The sequence below is a fragment of the Saccopteryx leptura genome, chromosome 1, assembly GCF_036850995.1.
Source record: "Saccopteryx leptura isolate mSacLep1 chromosome 1, mSacLep1_pri_phased_curated, whole genome shotgun sequence".
Classification (NCBI taxonomy): domain Eukaryota; kingdom Metazoa; phylum Chordata; class Mammalia; order Chiroptera; family Emballonuridae; genus Saccopteryx; species Saccopteryx leptura.
Window position 1 is genome coordinate 62,189,915 of NC_089503.1, and position 25,237 is coordinate 62,215,151.

A 25,237-nucleotide genomic window follows, 5' to 3' on the forward strand; every position below is an offset into this window, starting at 1 on the left:
GACAAGAATCATGTAGGTGAGAGATTCTGCGAGCACAGCCCCTGGACCAGCAGCAGCTGCATTGCCTGGGGAGATGCAAGTTCCCAGGCCTCATCAACGATTTCTTAAATCAGAAACTGGGGGTGGGGTCCAGCAGTTTGTGTTTTATGTTCTACTGGTGGTCCTGATGCTCACCAAAGTCTGAGAACTGGGGTCTAGGTGAGAGACGATGGTGCCTGGGCTGGGCCCTGGCAGTGTGTGTCCGGGAGGCAGAATCATCAGGCCTTGGTAATTGGGTGTGGAAGGGTATGCTCTGGCAAGGACAGCTTCTGATGTGGCTCTGCTGACTTCAAATCTCATATCAGCGGGCCCCTCTGGTACTTGTTCCCCCTACCCTCCTGCCTGGGGAGGCAGTGGTCTTCCAGGCTCTTCTTGCATGCCTCCATGAGCACCTGCTCCCCACCACACTCCCGGTCCTACCGCCCTGATTCACAAACAAGCCAGCTCCCAGCCCATCCGCGGTAGTCAGGGTGGTTGCCACAGCAATTGACATCAGCCATCTGGTCCCTGAGGAGCCTGTCACCCTCCTGCCTGCCCTAAGTGCCTCCATTACCGCTTCAGCGAGGAGTAGAGAGGAAGCATTTGGGGACTCCACCCTCATACACAGCCCATTTTGAGAACTGGGTGGACCTGGAGAGGGCAAGCGGCCAAGAGGGTAGGGGAGGAGCTGGGGTTGGGGGGTGGGAGGGTAGGCGGGGCCTCCCTCTTGTGATCTCTTGCCTTGGCGGTGCGGACCCAGCCCACTCGGCTCCTGGACCACGGCAGAGGCGGCAGCAGCCCTTGGGCCATGGCAGAGCAAGGGCCGAAGCAGCCACAGCTCAGCATGCCGTTGGTTCTGGACAAGGACCTGACCAGGCAGATGCGGCTGCGCGTGGAGAGCCTGAAACAGCGCGGGGAGAAGCGCCAGGACGGCGAGAAGCTGCTGCGGCCGGCCGAGTCCGTGTACCGCCTCGACTTCACCCAGCAGCAGAAGCTGCAGTTTGAGCGCTGGGACGTCGTGCTGGACACTCCGGGCAAGGTCACCATCACGGGCACCTCCCAGAATTGGACGCCTGACCTCACCAACCTCATGACACGCCAGCTGCTGGACCCCGCTGCCATCTTCTGGCGCAAGGAGGACTCAGAGGCCATGGATTGGAACGAGGCCGACGCCTTGGAGTTTGGGGAGCGCCTGTCGGAACTGGCCAAGATCCGCAAGGTGATGTACTTCCTCATCACCTTCGGCGATGGCGTGGAGCCCACCAACCTCAAGGCCTCCGTGGTCTTTAACCAGCTCTGACCACAACAGCTCCCTGCTGCCCCCTCCTCTTGCCCACCAACCCTGTCCCCTTCCCCAGGGGCGTTTTGGGACATTTTTCTAGTTGCTGGCTTGTCTCAGCTTGAGCAGGACCCCCCAAGCCTGTGTCCTCCCTCCTCTCTTTTCCCTGGCGCTGGCTTTCCTGTTCAGGGAGGAAGACACAAGGGCTCTGTAGTCTAGACGCTGAACTAGCTGCCAATGCTTCTCTGTGGACTGGAGAGGCCAGGTCAGGCCCGTGCAGGAAGACGGAGGACCCGTGGGCATGCGCCTTCTTTATGCCTCACGGTCGGGAGAGACTGAGGGAGACCAAGATAGAGACAGATGCAGACACAGAGAGAAAGAGACATCCAAAGAAGCAGCCTCGGGCTTCCTCTGGAGGTGGAGACACAGACACTGCAGAGCAACCTCCTTGGAGAATCCAGCAAACAGCCATTTGCCGTCCGTCCGGCCACATCCTGGAAGGTGCTGCTCCTGGCATGGGCCTTGCGTGGTCCACAGGGTCCACAGTGCCTCAGGGGCCCTCGGGACATCGGGCAGGTTGGCTTGGGCACTGAAGAATGGCTGTCAGGCTGGAAGCTATGCAGGCCAACTCTTGCTCTTCTGAAAATGACTTCAGGAGAGGAGAAATGAAGGGGGACATAAAAGAGTAACATAGAGATGTATCTATTTATACACATACATATATATTGAGGGAGAGCATGCTCTATTCATATGAAAATACTGTATTCTAGAGTCTATGCCCCCTCTGTGGACAGATATGAGTTTAGATGATCTATTATATAATTGCCAGCTGGTTTGTAAGTGGCCCTTAGCAGGGGCTTGGTCAGAATGACCTTGGTGAGGTGGGCTTCCTGAGCCGGGAGACTCTGAGGTTCATATAGTGAATCGGAACAGTGTAGTATAGGGGTCTCCCTCTGCCTGGGGAAGCTGGTTGGAGGTGTCCAAAGCCCCGGAGCTGGGATAGGAGGTTCTCTGGGGCTTCAGGTGGCCCCTGCTGGGAATTCAGATTTCTAGCTTACTGGTGGGAGAAGGTGAGTGTTTCATCTGTTGTGGCATCCCTGGCATCTTTAGTGGAGCAGAGGGGTTTGGGGTGGCCTGTCAGGGCAGTTGTGACAGCTGATGGTCACCAGTGGACTGGAGGTGGCAGTGTGCTGTGATGGGAGAGCACCCACTCGCCAAACAGGGAAACTGAGACATGATTATCAGCAGATTCAGTTCTGCTCCCCAAGCCTTACTCCCCTTCATACAATAGGCCCAGTGAGCCCCTTTGAAGGAGGGGCCTGACTTGCCTGTCTTCAGCTGAGGGCACTTCAGGAACGAGGCCAACACCCTGTCTCAAGGGCAGCCCTGGTTTTTGTCAGGGAAGTGCCATGATGTTTCCCTCACAAAGCAGAGCCATGGAAGGGGTGGGGTGGGGGACACAGGCTATGGACCCCGGGAACAAATGCTCTGAGAGATGGAGCTCAGAGCCATTCCCACTGGCTGAGGCTGCTGGGGGGCGGGGCCCACTTCCGAGGTTTGCAGACAGGAGCGGGAGTCTGAATTCCTTAGGTGGGAGATTGGCTGTGGTGTGGGTCCTTTCTAACTTGCATCTCTGGCCTGTTGCGGGGTGTGCTTAAAGTCCTGGCGTTGCCTGCCTTGCTTCTCCACTGACTATTGGGGGAGGCCAGGCCCCTGGGGATGGCCCCGCCCTCTGCCTCTTTCCTTGACCTCTCCCTGCAGCTGTGGGGACCCTCTTGTGCAGACTGACTGCCTGTACCCCCACCAGCCCACATCTGCTCTGGGTGGGCATGTGAGTGCTTCTGCTGTGCCCACTGTGTAGCCTCAATAAAGCCTATGTGCCCCTTCCTCAGTGGTGTGCAATCTCTCACCGTGAGCTAACTCTCCCCATCAGCAGCTCCCAGTTAGCCCCGTCCCCTCACAGCCCAGCGTTCCCCTCCCCAGGCTTTCTCCCACACTCCCAACTCCTCCTGCTGCTTTCTGGGATGAGGCCAGAAGTGAGCAGGTGACTAGCCCAAGGTCAGACAGCAGGAAGGAGTTTAGAACCAGGTCACCTGACACCCATCTAGGAACCAACACCCCTGACAGTTTTTTCTCCAGTGGCCCCCAGACCAGGCTCTGTACCCACATTGCAGAAAGCCATGCTGAGGCCGTGGGGAAGCATAATCTGGTCTCCGGTAGGTGGCTGTGCTCAACCTTGCAGGGTGGCTGGCGGATGCAGACTAGACAGCGGAGTAGCCAAGGGGTGGGGTCAGGCCTGAGCCCAAGTTTCATCTGGCCTCGGTCACCAGTTTGCTGCTCCTGACCCTCTCCCAGCCTCAGACTCTAGAGGAAGCCACCTGCCCCTGTGAAGTCCTTTCCAGACCTGTCTAGATAAGACTGATGCTGCCACTTCACCGTAGTGCCCCTCTCGACCCTTCTTCAGAGCTCTGTCCCCTTGTTTATTTTTTTAATTTTTTAATTTTTTTTAATTTTGTTTTTTTTTTCTTTTATTTATTCATTTTAGAGAGGAGAGAGAGAGAGACAGAGAGAGACAGAGAGAGGAGAGAGAGAGACAGGGGGAGGAGCTGGAAGCATCAACTCCCATATGTGCCTTGACCAGGCAAGCCCAGGGTTTCGAACCGGTGACCTCAGCATTTCCAGGTCGACGCTTTATCCACTGTGCCACCATAGGTCAGGCATCTGTCCCCTTGTCATCTCTAGCTTGCTCAGTTTTTGGGCAGAGACAATGGCACAAAGGAGGAAGCAGCCTGCCCCAAATCACAGAGGGTGTGGAGGGGCCAGAGGGTGTGTGTGTGAACCCGGCTCTGGGTCTATGGACTTTGGCTCCATGACACTGACTCCCTGGAATGGGCAGACGCCATGCCTCCACTCTACCTGAGGGCCCAGTTTCAGGCGAACCTAGCTTCTTCCCGGAGGCCGAGGTCAGGCCCTGCTTCAGAGCCCACTCTTGGGGTTTTGCTTGAGAACAACCCCTACTTCGAAATAGGTTCCCTTCGCCAGGTCTCACATCAGTGTTCTCCACTCCAGAGCCCTCCCAGAGCTCTTTCATGTGCCAGGGAGAGCTTGGGTCAGCCCCTGCCCGCTGCCCCAGCAGGATTTGAGCCCAGCCCCTCGGGTCTGGGTGGGCGTCCCTCAGGGAAAATCCCGGGAGCACTCAAGGTGGCAGCGGCACCAGGGAGCCCCACGGTGCACCCGTTAGTGGGGTCCAGAGGTTTCTGGTTCTGCAGAGAGTGCTGGTTAATGGGGTCCCCTGGGTGTGAGAGGAGCTCCAGATCCCACACAGTCCTTATCTTGCTGCCTGGTCAGCCCAAGGAAGTGCCTCGACCCCTCAGACCTTGCTTTTTCCATCTGCAGAGGGGGCTGCTGTAGAGGTTTCTTCTTCTCTTGGGAGAGAGTTTGACTGGGTCATCTCAGCCCCCTCCCAACCCTGAGATTTGCGAGTTGTTGTGTGAGTGCACCATACACTTCATACACCACTCATGACCCCTCATGTGTGCACAACCCTCCACAGTTTACGCGGTACCTCCAAAGCCATGATCCACCTTAGTTCTCACCAGAGTCCTGGAGGAAGGGGAGGCAGATGCAGGCCCTGAGGCTTGGAAAGTAGAATTTAAGTCTCTGCCATGCGCTGCAACTGGTGATGTGGTGATCACTAGTGTGTACAGATCACCAGTCAGCCAGGGCCTCGCTGAAGCCAGGGCCCGGAGTTGCCCTCTCAGCAGGCTCAGCCAGCTCTGAGCTGGGCCAGGCTCCGTGCTGGGCGCTGGGGGTCTGGGCTCAGGTGAGACACGGCCCTGCCCTCCAGGGGCTTCCCGCAGTGAGCAGGGAAAGAGCCGGAGGAAGAGCTGCCCAGTGGTGCCCAAGCGGAGCGGGGTCAGGAGGCCTGTGCAAGCTGCTGCTCAGCTACTCCTTGAGGGATAAGGAACAGGACGGGTGCCTGCAAGGGGAGCCACTCAGGCATAGATAGCTGAGGTGGCCAAATGCAGCCCAGGGTGTGGGTTCTGTGGGACCTGAGGGAGGCAGTGTTTCAGGGTGAGGCTGAGAGTCAGTAAGTACCACATCCCACAGGGCTTGGCTTCCCGGCCAGGGAGCACCAAGGGAGCTGCGGTGTCCCTGGTGTTGGGGCCTCAGCTGCAGACCACAGAAGAGAGGGACGCGGAGTGAGTTGCCTGGACCCCTCCCTTCGCTCCAGCCGCTGTCGCTCCGTCCCTCTCCGCCCCCACCCCGCGTACCGTGTCATTCTATTTCTGGGTGAATTTCTGAATGGTTCGTTCAGAACAAATAAAGACTCTAACCATAATACCGTAACAGATAAAGAGAAAGACTGGTTCAGAACAAAACAAAAGACCCTAACCATAATACCGTAACACAGTGATTTTCAACCGGTGGGTGTACCACAGGAATTTTTAAACATACAGTTCCTGACTATTTAGTCAGGGGCACTGACCTCTTTTCCCTTAGACTGTCAAATAAAAAAAAATGACAGCAGCCAACACAGTAGCCATTCAGTGTGAATAAATAGAAATTATACCTATTTTTTGTCAGATTGGCAAAAAATATATTTTTTGGTGTGCTGCAGAAGTTTAGTAATTAGTTTATGTGTGCCCTGAGAGGAAGATGGTTGGAAATTGCTGCCATCACACAACTAAAATAATTTTAGACTAATTTTTTTAGTATTATCAAATACCCAGTAAATGTTTGGGTTTGCAATTTGTGCCCTAAACGTGTGTGTTTTACAGTTTGTTTGAAAATGATCCAAACCAAGGTCTCTAACTAATTAGTTGGTTCCACGCCACCTATTAATTTTCCTTATTTCCTTGCACTGTATTTGCTGAAGAAACTGGCTGTACTGTGGAGTTTCTGACTGCTGCGGGCCCCCCTAATCTGCAGTTTTGCTTTCTGTGGTTTCAGTTACCTATGGGCAGCTGTGGTCCAAAAATATTAAATGGAAAAATCCAGAAATAAACAATTTACAAGTTTTAAATTGTGTGTTGTTCCGCATAACGTGATGAAATCTTGTGCTGTCCTGCTCCATCCCGCCCGGATGTGAACCTCCCTCTGTCCAGTGTATCCGCACTGTGGGGGCTACCTGTCTGTCAGTCACTCAGTAGTCGTCTCGGGTATCAGACCCACTGTCCCGCTGTCAAAATGCTTGCCTCTTCTTGTGCCTAAATTGGACTTTATCGTGCCTACTTTAAACTTTTACTAAATTAATATTTTTTTGTGTCTGATTTATAAATTAAACTTTATCATAGGTATGTACATATGGGGAAATACAATTTATATAGGGTTTGATACTAAACCGCAATTTCAGATGTCCACTGAGGGTCTTGGTATTAATATATCCTGTGAGGATAAGGGTGGTGGGGTGGCTACTGTATCTGGATATTGCTGGCTTTGTTTTCATGGTGTCATGAACGTGTTCTGTGTTTCCTGTAAGCTAAGGCTCAGCTCTAGAGGCTTGACAAGATTCAGGCATAAATCTTATTTGGCACAGCTACATTTTATGGGCGATGTTCTCTCTGGAGGCATATAATGTTTGTTTCTCTTCTTTGTGATGTTAGGAGACATGAATTTCATAAATCCATTATTCGTCAGTGGTTGCACAATAGTGGGAGTCTAATACTCTTAGTTTCTTCCTCAATTTCTTAGCTGGCATTCATCTCCAGTTACAAGCCTCCCTCATCTGCTATTGGTTACCCTCTGGTACAGTTTGTGTAGAAAAGGCAGGATAAATCTTCCATTCTTTCCCTTAATTTTCCAGTTTCAAAAATATGAGTTGATTCCCTGCCATCCTCCAGTAGTGACTAATTGTGTATCAGCATGATCTCATGGATGTGAGTGTATTCCATGTGTTTTCATCCATTGAAGTTGTTATTGTTCTTGCTGCTCAGATGGGATCATCTGCCATTGGGAGCCTCTTCAAGCTGGTTCTGAATCCTCTGATGTGGCCCCCGGGGCTCTGGTTGCTTCCTTGATTTCCGGTGTACAGAAGGGAGTTGAGTTTGTCTGAGGAGCACTCCTTCCCTGGCAGGCTTATCCCCCTTGCTTGGTGCCCCAGCGAGCAGCGGGCAGCAGAGGGGCCTGGCCTGGGGCCCACCTCCTGCCCAGTCCCATGGCTGTGATGTAGGAAGTGCAGCCCGTGGGGATCCCTGACTCTGTATCTCTAGGCCCTGGAGCCTTATTAGATGCTTCTTAAGCCACTGAAGGCTCAGAGCCAAGCCTTGAGTTTGGCTAATGATCCTCCCGCTGCCCCAGCAGGCCCTCCCAGTGCACTGTGAAGGCTCGCTCTTCCTCCCTTCTCAGTCCCTCGCCCCAGTCTTCCCCCTTCTCCTCCCTTCCCCCGTTCCCACACAGTCCAGGGCTTTCAGACCAGGGAGAAGCTGAGGTGTGTGTAGTGGCCAGGCCAGTGTTCTCAGCTGCAGACTCCCCATCACTCTGTGCACCTTGGGCAGCTCCTCGTTCCTCTGTGGGCCTCAGCCTTCCCATCTGTGTAGTGGGGATGATACCCTCACCCTGCATGTGCCCCATTTTTGATACAACTTTCTGTCCTGAGGGCAAAGCAGGAGAGAGTGCTGGGGTTCACAGCAGAGGCCCATGGGGAGTTTTTACTTCAAAGGGACACGAAGCTGACTGAAAGGTAGGTAAAGGGGTAGGGGGGAAGGGACCAGCCAGAATCAAGCCTTTTCTGGGCCCTAGACACCGCGCCAGGCTCCGAAGCCTAGAGTGTGAATCCTGCCTCCCTCACTGTGCCCTGGGTGGTCTCAGCCAGCGATTTCTGTAGTTTTGCCCCAAAGAACAGCAGTGGAGTAAACAAGCCAGTCCTGCGCCTGGCCCCTAGCAGGGCTGGTACCGGCAGGCCTGGCCCCTAGCAGGGCTGGCCCCTAGCAGGGCCGGCGCCGGGCAGGCCTGGCCCCTAGCAGGCTCCGTCAGTGGCTGCCGTGCCTCTCGCTGTGCTTAGCATTTTCATTTTCTTGGTCTTGAACGTTCCACTAGGGAGCCAACATCCCTCTTGATGGTATGAGGCGTGTAAACAAAAACATCTTTAATGAGCGTGGGGGCTGGGGAATGGCTTTTGGCTGAAGTCTCTGCGCTCAGGCTGGCCTGGGCCCTGAGGTTTATTTACAACCCCTGGTTCCTCCTGCGTGTCCAGCCCCCATACCCGGGAGTGGTTTTCTTCTAGAAGGAGCTGCCCATGGTCCCCACGGTGCTTGGCCCCTATGGCCCCACGTTTAGCGGGGCCAGCAGGTTCCCCTGACTTGGCCAAGGGAAGGGTTTTCCCTTCCCTGCTCACCTCCTGCTGTGCAGATTGCCTCTGTTCCACCTTGTCTGCTTAGGGGACACTCCCTGCTCAGAAGCTGCTGCTGGAGCCCCAGGTCGGGCCCTCTGCTCCCTTCTCTCCAACGCCCAACTGCACCCTGTGTGCCTGCCTCTCTTACCAGACCTGAGCCTCCTGAGGCAGGGCCATGTCTGGTTCGTCTGGGTCCTCTGTGCCAGCACAGGGCTGGGCAAAGAGTGGTCCCTGCTGATGAAGAATGTGTGTATTGTCTAGCTCTGTGACCCTGGACACATCTCGATTTTTTTTAATCCTCCCGCTGCCCCAGTAAAGTACGGATGGGTAATAGTAATCTACTCATGGGGTTATTGTGCGAATTAAACTGATATAACCCATGGAGTCACAGGCTGGCTGCTGGACATTTCCAGTATGCTCCATAACAATAATTGTTGTACGAGTCCCATGTGATGCCTGTGGATTTATTCACTCAGTCAACACATGTTTATTAAGCATCCTCTCCGGGCCAGAGCTGGCCTAGGTGCTGGGGGATAGCAGTGACCAGTACTGATGTGTCCCTGCCTTCAGAGCTGACATTCCAGCGATAGTATCAGAATTGTTCATAACATCACATACTTGTTTAATTATTACTAGAATGAGTATCTCAGAGGAGAAATACCAGAGGTCGTGAGACAAGGGTCTTGGCCTAGTCTGAAGAATCAAGAAGGGCTTCCTGAAGGAGGAGGGTGGACCCTAAAAGACAAGTGAGAGTCAGCTGAAGAACAGATGTGGAGTTCCTAACCAGAGACAGAGCCTGGAGCAGGGAGGAAGTGAGGGTTAGGGATCAGGTAGCGAAACCAGCCTGGGAGGTGGTGGAAGGGGCAGAACACCGTAGGTGTCTGGACCTTATTTTCCAGGGAAGTGACATGACCAGAAAGATCACTCTGACCCTGCTGCTGTATGGGGTGGAGGCAGATGTGGCTGCTTACGCTGCGGTGGTGTCCCAGGATGAGATGGGGAACTGGCCAGGGAGGTGCCAGGGAGGGACAGGAGGAAATGGATTTGGGCAGAATGTAGGAGCTAGGATTGGCCTGATTGGATGGACACAGGGAGGAGGCCAGCGTGGTTACCACCTTCTGTCTCAGGCTGGGGGTGGGGGCTTGTGGTGCCTGCATTCACCAGGCAGGAACTGGATGGAGAGGATATATTTCTGAGGGGGAGGAAGCAGAGGGGGGTATGAGGAGAGGGCGAAGCTCGTAGGATCTGAGAATCACAGAGCTGGAACGAGACTAGGGGAGCCCCAAGCTCTGCAGGGATGGGGAAACTGAGGCCCGGGGATGAGAAGGATTTGCCCAAGTCCCACATTGTTCATGGCAGAGATGGGAATCAAACCCCCTTCTTTCCTCAGGAAGCCAGATTGTGACCTCAATGTGTCCCCGTCCTGTCCCCCCCATCCAGGTCATCCCAGACTGGAAGGAGCAGGAGTGGGACCCCGAGAAGCCCGATGCCTATGCAGGCATCTTCCACTTCCACTTCTGGCGCTTTGGGGAGTGGGTGGACGTGGTCATCGACGACCGGCTGCCCACAGTCAACAACCAGCTCATCTACTGCCACTCCAACTCCCGCAATGAGTTCTGGTGTGCCCTGGTGGAGAAGGCCTATGCCAAGTAGGTGCTGGCAGTAGACAGGTGGCCAGGCTGGGGTGACATTGCTGAGCGGCTCCACATGAGTGTTTCTGTAGTCAGGGCTCCCAGTACAGAGGTCAGGGGCTGGTGCAAAGTCAAGAAGTGTGCTCAGAGCCTAGGCCCCTAGGGCATGACCAGCTGAGACTATGCTGGGAGGGGAGGAGGCCTGGGCTGAGGTCCTCTGGGTACCTGGTTGTCAAGTCCCCACCACCAACCCATGTAAGAAGGAATAGTGACTCCCTCTTGTACTGGAGAAGACGGGCCAGGAAGGCTTCCTACTGGCAGCGGGGGCAGTGCCAGCACTCACATTTGGGTCAGTAGTTTTTTCTTTAACCAAAGATCCAAGCTACTGAGCCCTCCCTCGAGGTCTTGTTGGGGATGTGGCATCCTTGAGTCTGGGCTGGCTGTGGCTGCTCATTGTCCCCTCGCCCCTCACTGTCCATCCGTCTGCCTGACTGACTGTCCATCCATTCTAGCATTGCTGACCACCTCCTCCTGCTCTGTGCCCGGCCTTGGGTCCCCAGCATGGGCACGAGCATGGGTTTGTTAAGCTGTTGGGGCAGTGTAACCTGCCCTGGCCCCTGGAGGACAGGGGTACGCTTGAGGGAGGGGGGCCAGAGGGTCAGAGGCCAGCCACCAGCTCCCTGGGAACCGGGTTCCTCCTCCCAGGCCCATTTGTCAGTCTGCTTGGACTGTGTGTGTGTGTGAGAGAGAGAGAGAGAGAGAGAGGGAGATAGATAGATAGATAGAGAGAGAGAGAGAGAGAGAGAGAGAGAGGGTCAGAGAGACAGAGAGACAGAAACAGATAAACTCTCAACATGGAAAACAAGCCCTAGAAAACAGCCTTCAGCTGATTTCATTTTTAATCCTAAAAGAGCAAAGGCTGCCCCCTGGTGGTTACTAAGTCTCCATGGTCCTTGGTACAGACACTTCTATCACCTGGGAGTTCACTCAGTGGGCTTGCTCATATTTGTTTTACTTTGTTTTTAAATAAGTTTTATTTTTTTATTGTGGTAATATAATATGTGTAATTTTAACCATCTTTCAGGGTATGATTTAGTGGCATTAATTACTTTTCACAGTGCTGTGTACCCATCACCACTATCTATACCCAATCTTTTCATCATCCCTAACTGAAATCCTGTTCCCACTAAATAGCACCTCCCCTTTTACTCTTCCCCCAGCCCCTGGGAACCTCTGTTCTGCTTTCTGTCTCCATGAATTGCCTATGCCAGGTAGTTCACGTAACTGGAATCATATTTGTCCTTTTGCATCTGGCTTATGTACCTTAGCATGTTTTCAAGGTCCAGCCATGTATCAGAATTTCATTTCTCTTTGTGGCTGAATAGTGTTCCGTTGCATGTATTTGCCACATTTTGCTTATTCATTTATCTGTTGATGGACACTTGGGCGGTTCTCACCAGTCGACTGTTGTGAGTAGGGCCGCTGTGAACACTGGTGGGCGAGTATCTGCTTGGCCGCTGCTTTCAGTTCTTTGGACTCTATACCTAGCAGTGAATTGCTGGGCCATATGGTTCTATGATTACATTTTTGAGTAGATGCTTTTCACAGTGGCTGCACCATTTATGTTTCCGTTTTTTATTGATTTACTTTTTAAATTATAAAATGAGTGTATGTCTGTTATAGCAAATCCGGAAAATATAGGAAAATCATGTAGGAGATAAGAAAAGTGTCCTGTCCTCCTGTGTATTCTCCCAGCCCCAGCTCTCCCCTTTTCTGTTCTGGGTCATCTGAGATCGTCGGGCCCCTCCCCTCTTCAGGACCATCCATGGCCATTGTCCCCTCCAGGCCTCCGGTCTCCACGTCCTCTCTTTACTATTTCACACCCTCCCCCACCAGTGGCAACTCTTTTAACATCTTTGATACATGTATTTTTGTTGTGGTCATTTGTAGGTTACCTTGAAAAACCTCCATTGCTATTTCAATTTACATAAATAGTATTTTGTTATATATCCCATTCACTTCTTATAGTCACACCCAGTGACTAGAAATAAAGAGCCATAGCTGTATCTTAAACACCTGGTATGTTGCACGTAGTAGATGCTTAATATTTTTTTTAAATGAATGTATTTAAACGTAGCTGGAACCCAGCTGTACTGCTATCCCGATGCCGTGAGCCAGCGCTCACCGCGGCCACAGGAGCCCTCTCACATGCCTTTGTTCTGCGGCTGCTCAATGTTCCAGACAGAGTATAGGCGCAGCGTTCGTTTTTAAAATTCAGTTCCCTGTTGTTAGACATTTAGGTGCTTTCTTATCCAGAATTGATGTGTCCAAAGATATATGAGCTTTTAATTCTTTTGAAAAGAATTGATAGATTTCTAGACAGCTAATTTTTTGAAGATGGGGCTGCAAAGGCTAAGGGGAATTTGGGTGATGAGACAGTGTGGCTCAGTGGGACAAATGCTGGTTCTGCGGGGCCTGCTGTGTGACTGTAGCAGTATGCTTGACCTCTCTGAGTCTGAAAACCCTATAATGTGAAGGATGGGGAGCATGAGCTGGGAATTCTTTCCACGTTGCCCCCCAGGCTGGCGGGCTGTTACCAGGCCCTGGATGGAGGCAACACGGCGGATGCACTGGTGGACTTCACAGGTGGCGTGTCCGAGCCCATTGACCTGACCGAGGGTGACTTTGCCAATGACGAGGCCAAGAGGAATGCACTCTTTGAGCGTGTGTTGAAGGTGCATAGCCGGGGAGGTCTCATCAGTGCCTCTATCAAGGTAAGACACAGAGCCAGACCCCAGAGGTGACCCTTCACCTTTATTAACCCTAATAGGGGTGGGAGGTGGCTGTGGTGTCCCAGGCAGAGCCCCTGCCCAAGGTTGGCTCATAAATCCAGACCCTCAGCCTCTTGGGGAAAGGAGCAGCTAAGGCTGCAAAGCCCTCCCCAGGGCTGGGCAGTACAAGCCACAGCCCCCTGCCCTAGCCCTCTACACAGTGAATGTTTTGCCCACATTGTTTGACCAACACCCCCCCTTTCTGGCCTTCTTATATTGGGGTGATGGGTGTCTATGCATCTGCAGGTCCCTCAGTCAAGGTTTGAGGCATCACAAGCTATAAGGTGACTGGGAGAGAGGAGGGAGCCCCTACTGCCTGCTGGCTCAGGCCTGGGTGCTTCAAGAGTTCTCTTTCATTGACTGCTATGTTTCCGTTGGGAAAGCCAGGGCTCAATGAAGGCAGAATTTGCACCCAGGTTTGGCTGACCCAGTGGTGTGTTGATAACTGGCTCTCTGGGAAAATAAAAAGCCTTGATTTGTAGCATTTGCTGATTTCCATGGTGTAATTATTCCTACCATGGTTGATTTTAAGGTAACATTTTAACACCCAGTTTGCAATATTGAGCCACTGTTGATGGACTCCAGCACACTGCTGGGCCAGCCTCACTGTAGTTCCCTTTCTTACTCCACAAGGCTGCTCCCCAGAGGCTTTGTAAAGGCTGTGAACTGCAGAGCTCAGTGCCTAACCAGAGGGTCCAGGTCTCCCCCTGCGTGGGGCTGCCATCCCCTCCCCGTCCTGTTGGGGGCGCTGTGGCCCCTGGCTCCAGGTGGAGCCTGATAGGGCCCTGCCTCTGAGCTACGTGTCCTCTGCAGGCTGTGACAGCGGCAGACATGGAGGCCCGCCTGGCGTGCGGGCTGGTGAAAGGCCACGCGTATGCCATCACCGACGTGCGGAAGGTGCGACTGGGCCACGGCCTGCTGGCCTTTTTCAAGTCCGAGAAGCTGGACATGATCCGCCTGCGCAACCCCTGGGGCGAGAGAGAGTGGAACGGGCCCTGGAGTGACACGTGAGGCCTGGAATGGGGGCGTGGCCCAGGGCAGACCTCAGGCAATTGGGGCGGGGGCTTGGTAGAGGACTTCCGCAAAGATGAGGGTGGACTTCCCGGTGGAGGTTGGTACCTGGCCCGGGTCTTGAAGGATTTGGGGGCTGGATTACATTAGGGAGGAGACTTACTTTGGAATGGGCACACGGGGTGGATTCAGCAAGGGCAAAGGCCTTGAGATAGGGGTCACCTGCTTCCTGGGGGACGTAGAGAGCAGTCTGGTGAGGGAGGGGGGAGGAGAGCAGGCAGGGAAGACACCAGGGGTGAGAAGTGGGGAGGCTGTTCTGTGCTGGGTGAATGGAGACCAGGTCCCAGTGAAGAAGCCCCTCCATTGAGGGTCGTGTCCCCCAGCCCCAGCCTGCAGCTTCGCTCCCTGGCCCCCAGGCCCTGGCATGATGACATCCCATGGTTACCTATGGGAGTGGGCAGGCCGGGCTTCTTAAAGAGGGGCTGGGCATGGCCTCGGGGATTCCCCACCACACCACACTGATGGAGGGCTGGTGCTGCCTCCTCCTCCTTGCCCTTCCAGGGTGGGCCTGGTGGGGGGTCCCTCCACTCATTCTCTTCTTTCCCTCCCCTCCCCTCCCCACCCCCACTCACATCCCAGCTCAGAGGAGTGGCAGAAGGTGAGCAAGAGCGAGCGGGAGAAGATGGGCGTGACTGTGCAGGATGACGGCGAGTTCTGGTGAGTGCTCTTGCCCCAGGTGGACGTCCGGGGCTGGGGGAGGACCTCCTATGTGCTGGGCAGGGATCACTGATGGGGAGTGGGAGCCATGGTTCTAGCAAATGCCCTTGCTGTGTGGCCTTGGGTAAGTTATGCCATCTCTCTGAGCCTGTGTCCTGCTCTGTAAGATGAGCTGGCAGCCCTTTCATCTCCACAGTCCCTTTTTCTGAGGCTGCCTGCACTCCCAGGCTGAATTCTTTGGCAACTCGGCCAGGACAGCATGCTGGCAGCCTGATTGCGCAAGCAGATAGGGAAGAAGAGAGGCTTCATGGGGGGGCTGCCTCCTAAGCTGAGACTTGGGGTACAGAGGAGCCTTTGGTGGTCAGGGAGAGAGACCCAGCCCAGAGGCAAGAGTGCACACTTGGGATCTGGAAGAATAAGTTTAGGGAGGCACATTGGTGGGGGTGAGCTGAGAGATGGCCTCAGCATCACTCAAAGAGCCCAATGATTCCTGCATTCATTCATCCAGCATTCATTTTGTATTCTCTAATTTCTGCATTCATTCATTCTGCATCCATTCATCCCTGCTTTCATTCATCCTGCACTCACTCGCTCCTGCATTCACTCACTCCTGCATTCATTTGCTTCTATATTCATTTAGCCCGCATTTAGTCCTGACAGTGTGCCAGGCTGTGTCATTCTTCAGCAGGACACTTGATTGAGAGACTCAGACACTTCTTGAAGAGGTACTGGGCACCCTGTGTGTGGTGGATGCTGTGAGGGCCTTAGGAAGACCCCAAGGCAGATGGCAGTGACCTTGGTACCCCAGTGAGGACCCCTACTGCAGGTATCAGGGGATCCCCTGCAGGAGGTCTCCTCCAGTGGATAAGATCCACTGTGCCCAGTCTGGTTCAAGGCTCAATTAAATTAAAACAGTACTAGAAAGCCCTCACCTAAAACTTTTCTCATATATACTCACATATGGTGCATATATATGCATATTCTCATGTGTGCACACTTGAAGGGGAATGGGCACTTTCTCCCCCACCCAGGCTCCTCGAGTTTTGCAGCACACCGTGTCCATGGCAACATCCTGGCTGCTGCAGCATGCTTACCAAGGGGTTCCTGCCACCAGTGTATCCAGGCTTCACAACAGCCGTGGAAGATAATGAATGGAAACATGCTTTATAAACTGTAGAGGGCTGTACATATTAGTTCTTCATCTATTAACTGTAACAGCCAGCCTTTGCAACTACTTCTGTCTGCCAGAAGTTGTACACATGCTTTTATTGAATTAGTTAATTCCTACACTAGCTCTGAGATGGGCGGCCATTGTTAGATCCATTCCCAGCTTACAAGTCAGGAAACTGAGGCTGAAAGAGACGTGAAGGGTCCATGTGGTGCCACGTCCATGCTCAGTGTTGCGTGAGTCGTGGTTCAGAGCATGCAGGGAGAGCAGATGGTGGGCTGGCGAGGGGGACCTGCCTGGCTCAGCCCCTCGCCACGCCCAGGATGACCTTCGAGGATGTGTGCCGCTACTTCACCGACATCATCAAGTGCCGCCTGATCAACACGTCTTACCTGAGCATCCACAAGACGTGGGAGGAGGCCCGCCTGCGCGGGGCCTGGACGCGGCACGAGGACCCGGGGCAGAACCGCAGCGGGGGCTGCATCAACCACAAGGACACCTTCTTCCAGAACCCGCAGGTGAGCGTTCTCGGGGACCCAGACCCGCCCTTCAAGCAGCTGCAGGGACCCTCACCACTGTCCTGCCATGGACTCCCCCACAACCTCGGGTACGTCCTCGTCCCTCTGTGGGCCTTCGTGCACCTGGGCCTACAGTTGGGGTTGGATGGCATGTCTGGGAGGTCGTGCAGACCCGAACCTCACAGTCTGACCCACAGGCGGTAAGACTGAGGGGTCGGGCTCTGAAGATTGAGTGTCTTGTCCAGAGTTACAGGGACATTTAAAGGCAGAAGAGGTGGCTCAAAGCCTTTGTTTACACACACACAACGCTGCTCTTTCTGGGGGAGCTCGGTCTGGCTTCCTCTTCTACAGGGACCTCTCCCCTGCAGCCTTCTCGGCCATTCCCCTGCCAACTGCTTCATCTTCATGCTCGGCATGTCTTTACTGAGCATTGACTGCATGCAGAGTCTGAGCTGGGCATGCATGATCTCATCAAGTCCTCCCACACCTCATGCAGAGGAATTCTAGACCCATCTTGCAGATGAGGGACTGAGGCTCAGAGAGGTGATGCGGCTTGCCCAAGCTCACACAGCTGAGCTGGGGCCTGGCTGTGGGCTGCGCTTCCAGGAGCCAGCAAGCCCATTATCAGCATGGTCTCACTGTGGTGGCTCTCTTCCTTGGCCATCCCTGCAGTACATCTTTGATGTCAAGAAGCCAGAAGATGAAGTGCTGATCTGCATCCAGCAGCGGCCAAAACAGTCTACCCGTCGAGATGGCAAGGGTGAAAACCTGGCCATTGGCTTTGACATCTACAAGGTGAGGTCTGCTCTGGGTGAGGAGAGTGAGGGAGCTGCCGTCTGGGCTGCTGGCACCAGGGGAAGAACAGCGTCATCACCAACCTCATCCCCGCCACCCTGGCTGCACTGAGTGACGCCATGGGCATGCTGTTCATGGGCCATATTTGCAACATCCACAGAGGGCCCAGCCTGCCAGGGATTGGCTCTCCTGGGAGCACTCAGCCCGATTCCTTCCTGTCTTAGACCCACAGGACTGGACTATTTGGTGGGTGGGGAGGGGGAAGATTGTTGGTGGGTGGGGGGTGGGACCTGCTCTGGGAGCCCCCTGTGGCTCCGCCCTTGGGGCTCTGAATTGGATGGTTTACTAGGCACAGGGAGGAGGCATCCTGGGCAGAGCCAGGCAGGCTCACCAATGGCCACTCCTCCTGGCCTGGGACCTGGGTATCCTCCACATGTTGTGACGCCCAGTGTGATGACAGAAACCACATGGATGTGCCAGGCACATGGTCTGAGTTGAGTCCCTGGCATTTGGCATGCTTGGTCATGTCATGACAATTGGTTATATCATGGTGTTGGTCCATTCATCATGTCCTGATGTGTTGTGACTTTGACGTGACGTGTTTGACTTTCACTGATATGACTGTAACTTAAAATGGTACTTATTCCAGTAATTGTCTAGCATGTCCCACCAGCTAGTGATGTCATTCCATGGACACATGCTGTGGCCTGGGCAGATAGTGATACCTGCTTTTGTTCTGATGGTCAGAAACCCCACAGACATTGTTCTCGGGGGAATTCCTACTGCCCCCTCCCCTTTAACAAGCTTTATTGAGATATACATAATTCACATAACATACAATTCATTAAAGTGTACAGTGATTCTTAGTGTGTGTGTAGAGTTGTGTAACCACCACAATCATTTTAGAACATTTTCATCCCCTTAAGAGAAACCACATACCCTTTAGCCATCATCACCCTGTTCCGTGTACCCCCCAGCCCCCCACCCCAGCCCCCGGCCTGGGCAAACACCCATCTGCTGTCTCTATAGATTTGCCTCTTCTGAGCATTTCATGCCAGTGGGTTTTGTCGCTTTCTTTCACGGTGGTGAGGGACAGATGTGGGATGTGGGGTGGGTGGAGCTGGGGGGGCCCCTGTGACCCGCCCTGCTCTGCCCACAGGTGGAGGAGAACCGCCAGTACCGCATGCACAGCCTGCAGCACAGGGTCGCCAGCTCCATCTACATCAACTCGCGCAGCGTCTTCCTGCGGACCGACCAGCCTGCGGGACGCTACGTCATCATCCCCACCACCTTCGAGCCAGGCCACACTGGCGAGTTCCTGCTCCGAGTCTTCACTGACGTGCCCTCCAGCTGCCGGTGTGCAGGGGCTGGCGGGCCCAGGGTGGCTGGGGCCGAGGTCCGCAGCAGGCTGACCCGGGATCTGAGGCCCAGAGATGCTCACGGTCTGCCCCCAGCGTAGAGCACAGGCCTCCAGCACCTCCGTGCCTGTCCCCTTCCTCTCCCTGGCCCTGGTCCCTTGTCCCAGCCTCTCTCGGTCACATAATGGGACAGCCTCTCATATGTACATAGCACTTCACAATTTACAAGGAAGCTTTTACTCATCTCATTTGCTTTTCTCAAACCTGGACTAGGAGGCCTGACTCCTCCATTTTTATGGATCAGAATTGGAGGTTGAGGTTGGAGATGTTTTCCCAGATCTTGCAACCAGTGTAGAGTTGGGCTTGGGCTAGGCGGACTGCTAAAGCCATCCCATCGCTGCTGGGGTGCAGACCCTGTGGGCCCCACCTGGGTGGGCGGCCCAGATTCGGTGCTGCATGCCCACCTCCCAGCCTGGGGAGGCAGCTTGTGTGGTAGAACCAGTGGACCTTGGTCCTGCCAGCCTCAGTTCCACCAGCTGTGTGGGCGGGTCCCTTCCCCTGCTGAGCCTGGTGCTTCCTAATCTGTACAATGGCATAGCATTCACCTTCCTTCCGGAGTTTTGTGAGGATTAGAAATAATTTCTGTAACATCCCAACAGGGGGCTCGGCACACAGTAGGTGTTCAGTAAATTGCTTTTCCCTTGGGGGAGGATGGGGCACCCTTGGGTGGGCATAGAGCGGCAGGAAACCCAGGGGGTTTGCCCAGGATGAGCAACATCAGGACTGATACTGCTCCTCGCCCCCTACCCTCTTCTTGAACTCCCTGATTCCATCTTCCTGACCACCCTTGGTGACCTCCTCCTTCCTCTGCCCTGACTAGGGAGCTGTGCCTGGATGAGCCGCCCCGTTCTTGCTGGAGCTCTCTGTGCGGCTACCCCCAGCTGGTGACCCAGGTGCATGTCCTGGGGGCTGCTGGTCTCAAGGACTCCCCAGCAGGTATGCTTGCTGAGGGATGCCCGCCACTCTCCTCCCCTGGGACGTCGCCCCTTGTCCTCTCCCCCGCCCCCGCTGCAGACAGCCAGCCTGCAGAGCTAGCCCGCTCTCCACCACTGGATGAGCAAACCTTTCCTGATGTCCCTTTGGGCCCAGCCCTGGGATGAAGCTGGGTGCATAGATAGGAACACCCTGCCTCCTACTCTCGGGAGGCTTCTAGTGAGGTGGGCGGTAAGGCACAGGGACAGGCAGCTGGGGCGAGCGTTCAGGGAGGGCTTCTTGAGGAGAGTGGCCTTCCTCTAGGCTGAGGAGGTATTCAGGGATGGAGTCTGGTGATATGGAGTAGGACAGAAGGATGCGCTGGGCAGGGGAAACATGGGTAAAGGCGTGGAGAGCAGAGATTACCAGTGTCCCTCTTGTCTCTGTCTGCCTTCCCCTGAACGCAGGCCCCCAGTCTTCTGCTCTGGGGAGAGGACCTCACCTCCCAGACATCTGTCCCATCCGGGCCCTTCTCTAGCCCCCATCCTCACCCCATCACCCTCACCATCTCTCCAGGGGCTAATTCTTACGTGATCATCAAGTGTGAGGGGGACAAAGTTCGCTCAGCCATGCAGAAGGGCACCTCAACGCCCGAGTACAATGTGAAGGGCATCTTCTACCGCAAAAGGCTGGGCCAGCCCGTCACTGTCCAGGTGAGCCACTCGCCCTGGGGCCGCTCCTGGGCCCCTGGTTTCACTCTTCCCCATTCTGAGGGTCTGGGCCCGGGGGGTAGAGCTTTTGGGACCCAGGAACGCTTGGTTCTGGTTCCTCCTCTGTCCCTAACATTGTGTGGCCTCGGGAGTTTTCTTGCTTGCCCCTCCTAGTGCCCCAGAGTCCCCTCTGTGGGGTGGGTGAGTTAATTAGCTAGAGTGATTCTGAGACCAAGCAGGCTCAGTCTTCTGGCCAGAGAAAGTGGTCATCTCTGCCAACTTTGCCTCAAAGTCTTGGGGGTTATTCCTTAACTTTCCCTGTGGGTGCGTTCACCTGGAAAAGTTGCACTGAGATGGCATGTGGTGGAGTGGCTGGGGTCAGGGCTCAGAAAGCCCGGTCCCTGTGCCTGGAGTTCCATTTTCTCTCAGGCCAAGGTGGCCAGAGGACGACAATTGTGAGCTCATTAGTAGGAAGCCCTCTGTCCTTGGGGCCCAGGTCTGGGTGAGAACCCATCTGTAAATAAACACCTAGGTACCCTCAGGGGAGACACTGCAGATTTTCCAAATTTTCTAACACTAGGTCCCACTAGATCTAATCACAGACCCATAGATGTGTGGATAGGACCCTTAAGGGGCTATTGATACTCTCATATTAAAGATGGGGAAAATAGGCCCTAGCTGGTTGGCTCAGTAGTAGAACCTCGACTCGTCATGTGGAAGTTCTGGGTTGGATTCCCAGTCAGGGCACACAGGAAAAGCGACCATCTGCTTCTCTGCCCCTCCCACAGCCATGGCTTGATTGGTGATTTGAGTGCATCACCCCAGGCACTGAGAATGGTTCTGTTGAACCTCTGCCTCAGGTGCTAAAAATAGCTCAGTTGCTAGTGGCCCCAGATGGGCAGAGCAATAGCCCCAGATGGGGTTGCCGGTTGGATCCTGGTAAGGGTGCATGCGGGAGTCTGTCTCTCTATCTCCCCTCCTTTCACTTCAAAAAAAAAAAAAAAAAAGGTGGGGAAAATGGGGCAGGGAGTGTATTACTTTTCAAGGTCACCCAAGGTCAACAGCAGAGCTAATAGTAACAGACTTAACTCTATACGTGAAAGGGAGCTTTGACAGAGCAGGGGCAGCGTGAAGCCGGAAGGGGCATGGCCTTGCCCGAGGGCATGGTGAGTCAGAGGCAACGCAGGAAGGGGAGTCACGGCCCTGCTGCCACTGCCAGCACCCCCCACACACCATACTTGGAGATGACCCCCTTCTCTTCTCTGTATCCTCCCAGATCTGGAACCACCGAGTCCTGAAGGATGAGTTCCTGGGCCAGGTGCTCCTGAAAGCTGACCCGGATGACCTCCAGGCCCTGCACACCCTCCACCTCCGAGACCGAAACAGCCGGCAGCCCAGCGACCTGCCAGGCACCATTGCTGTGCATGTCCTCAGCAGCGCCTCCCTCACGGCCATCTGATGCCCGACAACTTACCTGGCTCCACAGTTCTTACCACCGTCTGCATGTCCCCAACCAGGGACTAGCCTGGGAGCCAGGACACTGGGGTCCTTTTCCTAACTTTTCCACTGACTTGCTGTGTGACCATGGGAGGTCTCTGCCCCTTTCTGGGCCTAAGTGTCCTGAGGACCCCAGCCATTTCTTTCTTGGGGAGGAGTCTTCTTGCCTGAGATTTAAGATAGCCCTCCTTACCCCAACTGTCCCCTCTGCTAAGGGACTCTACCTGTTGAAAATGTTTTCCCAAGGCCCTGCTGTCTGCTGACAGAGTGCCAAGATGTCACTTGTTTACACACAAACTGCCGCCTCCTGGAGCCCCACTCTTACCCTCCCTCCTGCACCCACCCGTGTCCCAGACCTCGCTTTCTCTGTCACCACGCCTGGTTTTCTAGCCACCTTGAAAGGACTCTGGGCTCTCGCTGGGTTCCTGCTCAGGCTGGAATTTGGGAAATGTGCAGGTAACATGTGTTCATCTCGAATCCCGTCCACCTGCCCATCCATTTAGTTATTCAACAGAGATTTGCCAAGTAAATAAATGATGCCCGTGAGACCCCAGGTGGAGCTGGGCCCCTGCCACAGTGCTGGGAGACCTGGCGTCCATCCTAAGCTCACCTCTGCTCTGAGGTCCTCTCGGGCGCACGCCCGGGTGCCCAGAGGAGTTGCCGCTACCTTCTCCCTCCAGGTTCTGATTTCATCCCCAGGCTCTGGTTGAAGGTCCCTGGAGGAGTTTGGGCAATGATGGGAAGGAAGGGCATCTTCCCATCTCTCGGCCCTGGTGCCAGAGGCGTGTGACAGTTTAGTGGCCAGGGGCCAGGCAGTTGGGGAGGACATGTGCTCAGGACCCCCTCTGCTGCTAGACTTGGACTTTTCTGGGAGAAGGGGCCCTGGGGTGTTGGTGTCAGGCCTGCCAGGGTCAGGTCACCCTCTGGGCTGGGCAGGAGATTGGTAAATCCATCGCCTGACCAACATTCCCCCAAAAATGCAGCTGAGGAGGCCACAGCTCTCTTTAGCTGCCCGGACAAAAATGTTCCTTTTTGTCCTCAGCATTTTATATTCTTTCTGTTTCAAAACTCTCAATTTTAACCACGGAGTTTTAAAGGAAAACTGAAGCCTATGAACCCCTTTTTTTCTTCTTAAACTCCAGGTCTTGTGGTCCTCTGATTTTATTTTGATTCCACGTGGGGAGGGATAAGAAGTCATACCTCCTCAGAAGAGGGCTGGAGGTAGGTAAAGAAGAGGGTGTTTTGTACTTTGATGTTTTACAAGTTGGCACCAACCATGCATGCTGTTAATGAAGGTTGGCACTGTGACCTGCTGAGGGTATCTGTGCCCCTCTCGGGCGCCAGACCAGCACTGTAAATGTTCAGCTGTTCAAGATCAGGACTTCCCACGGTCTTATTGGAAATTGCTATGGAAACCTGAACTTTCAGCTCCAGGTCCGTCTCGTTAGTCCAGTGTCCTGGCTGGAGGTGCTGGATTCTTGACTTTGCCTCCTCACCCTGTGGCCAGTCCTGCTCCTGTGTCCTGACCCTGGGCCACGTGAAGGCTAGGAACTGAACAATATAGAGGACAAGAGGACTCTCGAGAACCTGGGCCTGGGGCCAGGACTCTGCCGATGACCAGGAGCAAGTCATTCAAACCTCCTGTGCCTCGATGGCCCCCTTCTGCACAGTGGGGCCAGTGGTTCCTGTTTGTCAGCACTCTTACTAACAAGTGCTGAATAAGGGCAAAACCGTACCCTTTCTCTATGTATCTCTGTATGCGTGCACGCTGTACACACTCATGTAATCACTTTTCAATATCTCTTTCAAATGAACACTCGGGTTGGGGTGGAGAGGTGAGGGCCCGATTAGCCAACTTGGGGCTTCTGGGGCCGACATGTGGGTCTTTGCTCAGCCACATCCACCTGGGCCTTGGAGTGAACCAGGACCAACTGGCAGACCTGCGGGCTTCAGCCCTGGGGGGTCGGCCCTGCCCAGACCTCCACAGCAGAACTTGTTTTGCAGCCTTTGCTTGGGCCAGGCTGGCTCCTGGATGTGCAGAGGTCCCTGGTTACCAGGAGGGCCTGGGGATGGGGCAGGTGAGGTTGGAGTTCTTCCAGGCTGGGACTGGAGGGTGGGTGGGGAGAACAGTTGCTCTGTGTGCCTGATGCACCCTTCATTCCACAGGGTCCCAGTTCCTCTTTGCAGAGGGACAGGCCTCCAGTCCACACCACCGCATCTGGGCTTCACTCCCCTCAGGGCACACTGTGGGGTCGGGGGGGACTCTTACTGTTCTCAGAATAAACACTACTACAATCCAGAAAGACCTTCCTGTGTTTGTCTGTCCCTCAGACAGTTAGGGATAATGGAAGGAGTATTTCCCAGGTCCTAGTGACAGTCCTCTGGTCAGAGAAATAATGTGAAGGAAGACTTGGGTGTTCTAGCTGAGGCTGGACCCTGCTGCATACCCGTTGTGTCCATGAAATGAGATCATTGGGATTGTTCAGTTATTCCCTCAACTGGCCTTGTCCCAAGCCCCATCCTAGGCACTAGGGATGCAGGGGACCAGCCACCGTCCCTGCTTTGGGGCAGTCTATTGTGGGAAGAGCAATAGAAATAATCTGATTTGAACAAATACCTCAAAGAGAATAGCTGGTAAGGCAGTGTGGGAGTTCCTAGGACTGCTTGAGCCTGCTGGGAAAGGAAGGCATAGCCCTGATCCGCTCATGAGACAGAGGGAACAGCCGTGTGAGGGGCAAAAGACAGAACGGGCTCATGCAGGAGCAGGTGTACGTGGGAGACCACAGCTGGCAGCCTGAGCGCTCATGCAGGAGCAGGTGTACGTGGGACACCACAGCTGGCAGCCTGCGCCACGAAGCTAAGGGCAACAGTGGGGGAAGCGGGATAGATCTTAGAGGCAGAGTGGACAGAGCTTGATGACTGGGTTGGGGTGGAGAGTGAGAAAAACATAATTTATGGCCAATTCCTAGGTTTCCCCATCAGACCAGGAGAAAAGGACATTATGAGCTCTGTGCTCACCTCAGTGCAGAGCCCGGCCCCTAGCCTGTGCTGAGTAACAGCACCACCACATACCCCCCAGCTCCCAACCATTTCTCGCTCAGCCCTCACAGCTCAGCCCTGCATTCTACCTGAGGCACCACGTGCTTCTCCGGGGCTCAGTTTTACCATCTGTGGAGCTGATGCCACTTGCCTGCCGAGCCTGGCTCAGCAAGAGGTCATTGGAGCAATGGTAGGTTCCGGAGCAACTCCTGTGGGGGCCATCTGGCCAAGCACACTCCAGCAGCCAGGGGCCTTCAGGGGTCAGAATCGGCTCAGAGGGAGCCCTGGCCTCTGCCGAGGCTGAGTCCCCGCTCTGTCACTTCTCTAGGCAGAACTGGGTGCTCCGCCTTGCTCCCAAAG

General features: G+C 54.5%; 2 protein-coding genes across 4 annotated transcripts in view; both read left to right on the forward strand.

Moving 5' to 3' along the window:
* The window catches only part of CAPN5 (calpain 5), a 58,977-nt gene extending 35,417 nt beyond the window's left edge, over positions 1-23,560 (forward strand). For all 3 annotated transcript variants that reach the window (XM_066369152.1, XM_066369163.1, XM_066369171.1), the window contains exons 4-13: positions 10,071-10,279; positions 12,843-13,035; positions 13,906-14,099; positions 14,743-14,820; positions 16,311-16,506; positions 17,179-17,301; positions 18,461-18,657; positions 19,540-19,655; positions 20,208-20,344; positions 21,618-23,560. In XM_066369152.1, coding sequence (XP_066225249.1) covers positions 10,071-10,279; positions 12,843-13,035; positions 13,906-14,099; positions 14,743-14,820; positions 16,311-16,506; positions 17,179-17,301; positions 18,461-18,657; positions 19,540-19,655; positions 20,208-20,344; positions 21,618-21,800 — 1,626 coding nt within the window. In that variant the 3' untranslated portion in view covers positions 21,801-23,560. The remainder of the gene's footprint in view (positions 1-10,070; positions 10,280-12,842; positions 13,036-13,905; positions 14,100-14,742; positions 14,821-16,310; positions 16,507-17,178; positions 17,302-18,460; positions 18,658-19,539; positions 19,656-20,207; positions 20,345-21,617) is intronic.
* OMP (olfactory marker protein) lies at positions 744-3,184 on the forward strand. The gene has a single exon (XM_066369138.1). It carries the CDS (start codon positions 827-829, stop codon positions 1,316-1,318), a length of 492 nt encoding a protein of 163 aa, XP_066225235.1. The 5' UTR covers positions 744-826; the 3' UTR covers positions 1,319-3,184.
* Positions 23,561-25,237: the final 1,677 nt, after the last annotated feature.

Bases quoted from the DNA above. Each gene is read 5' to 3' on its own strand.
- OMP (XM_066369138.1), top strand. From the start codon at position 827: ATGGCAGAGCAAGGGCCGAAGCAGCCACAGCTCAGCATGCCGTTGGTT.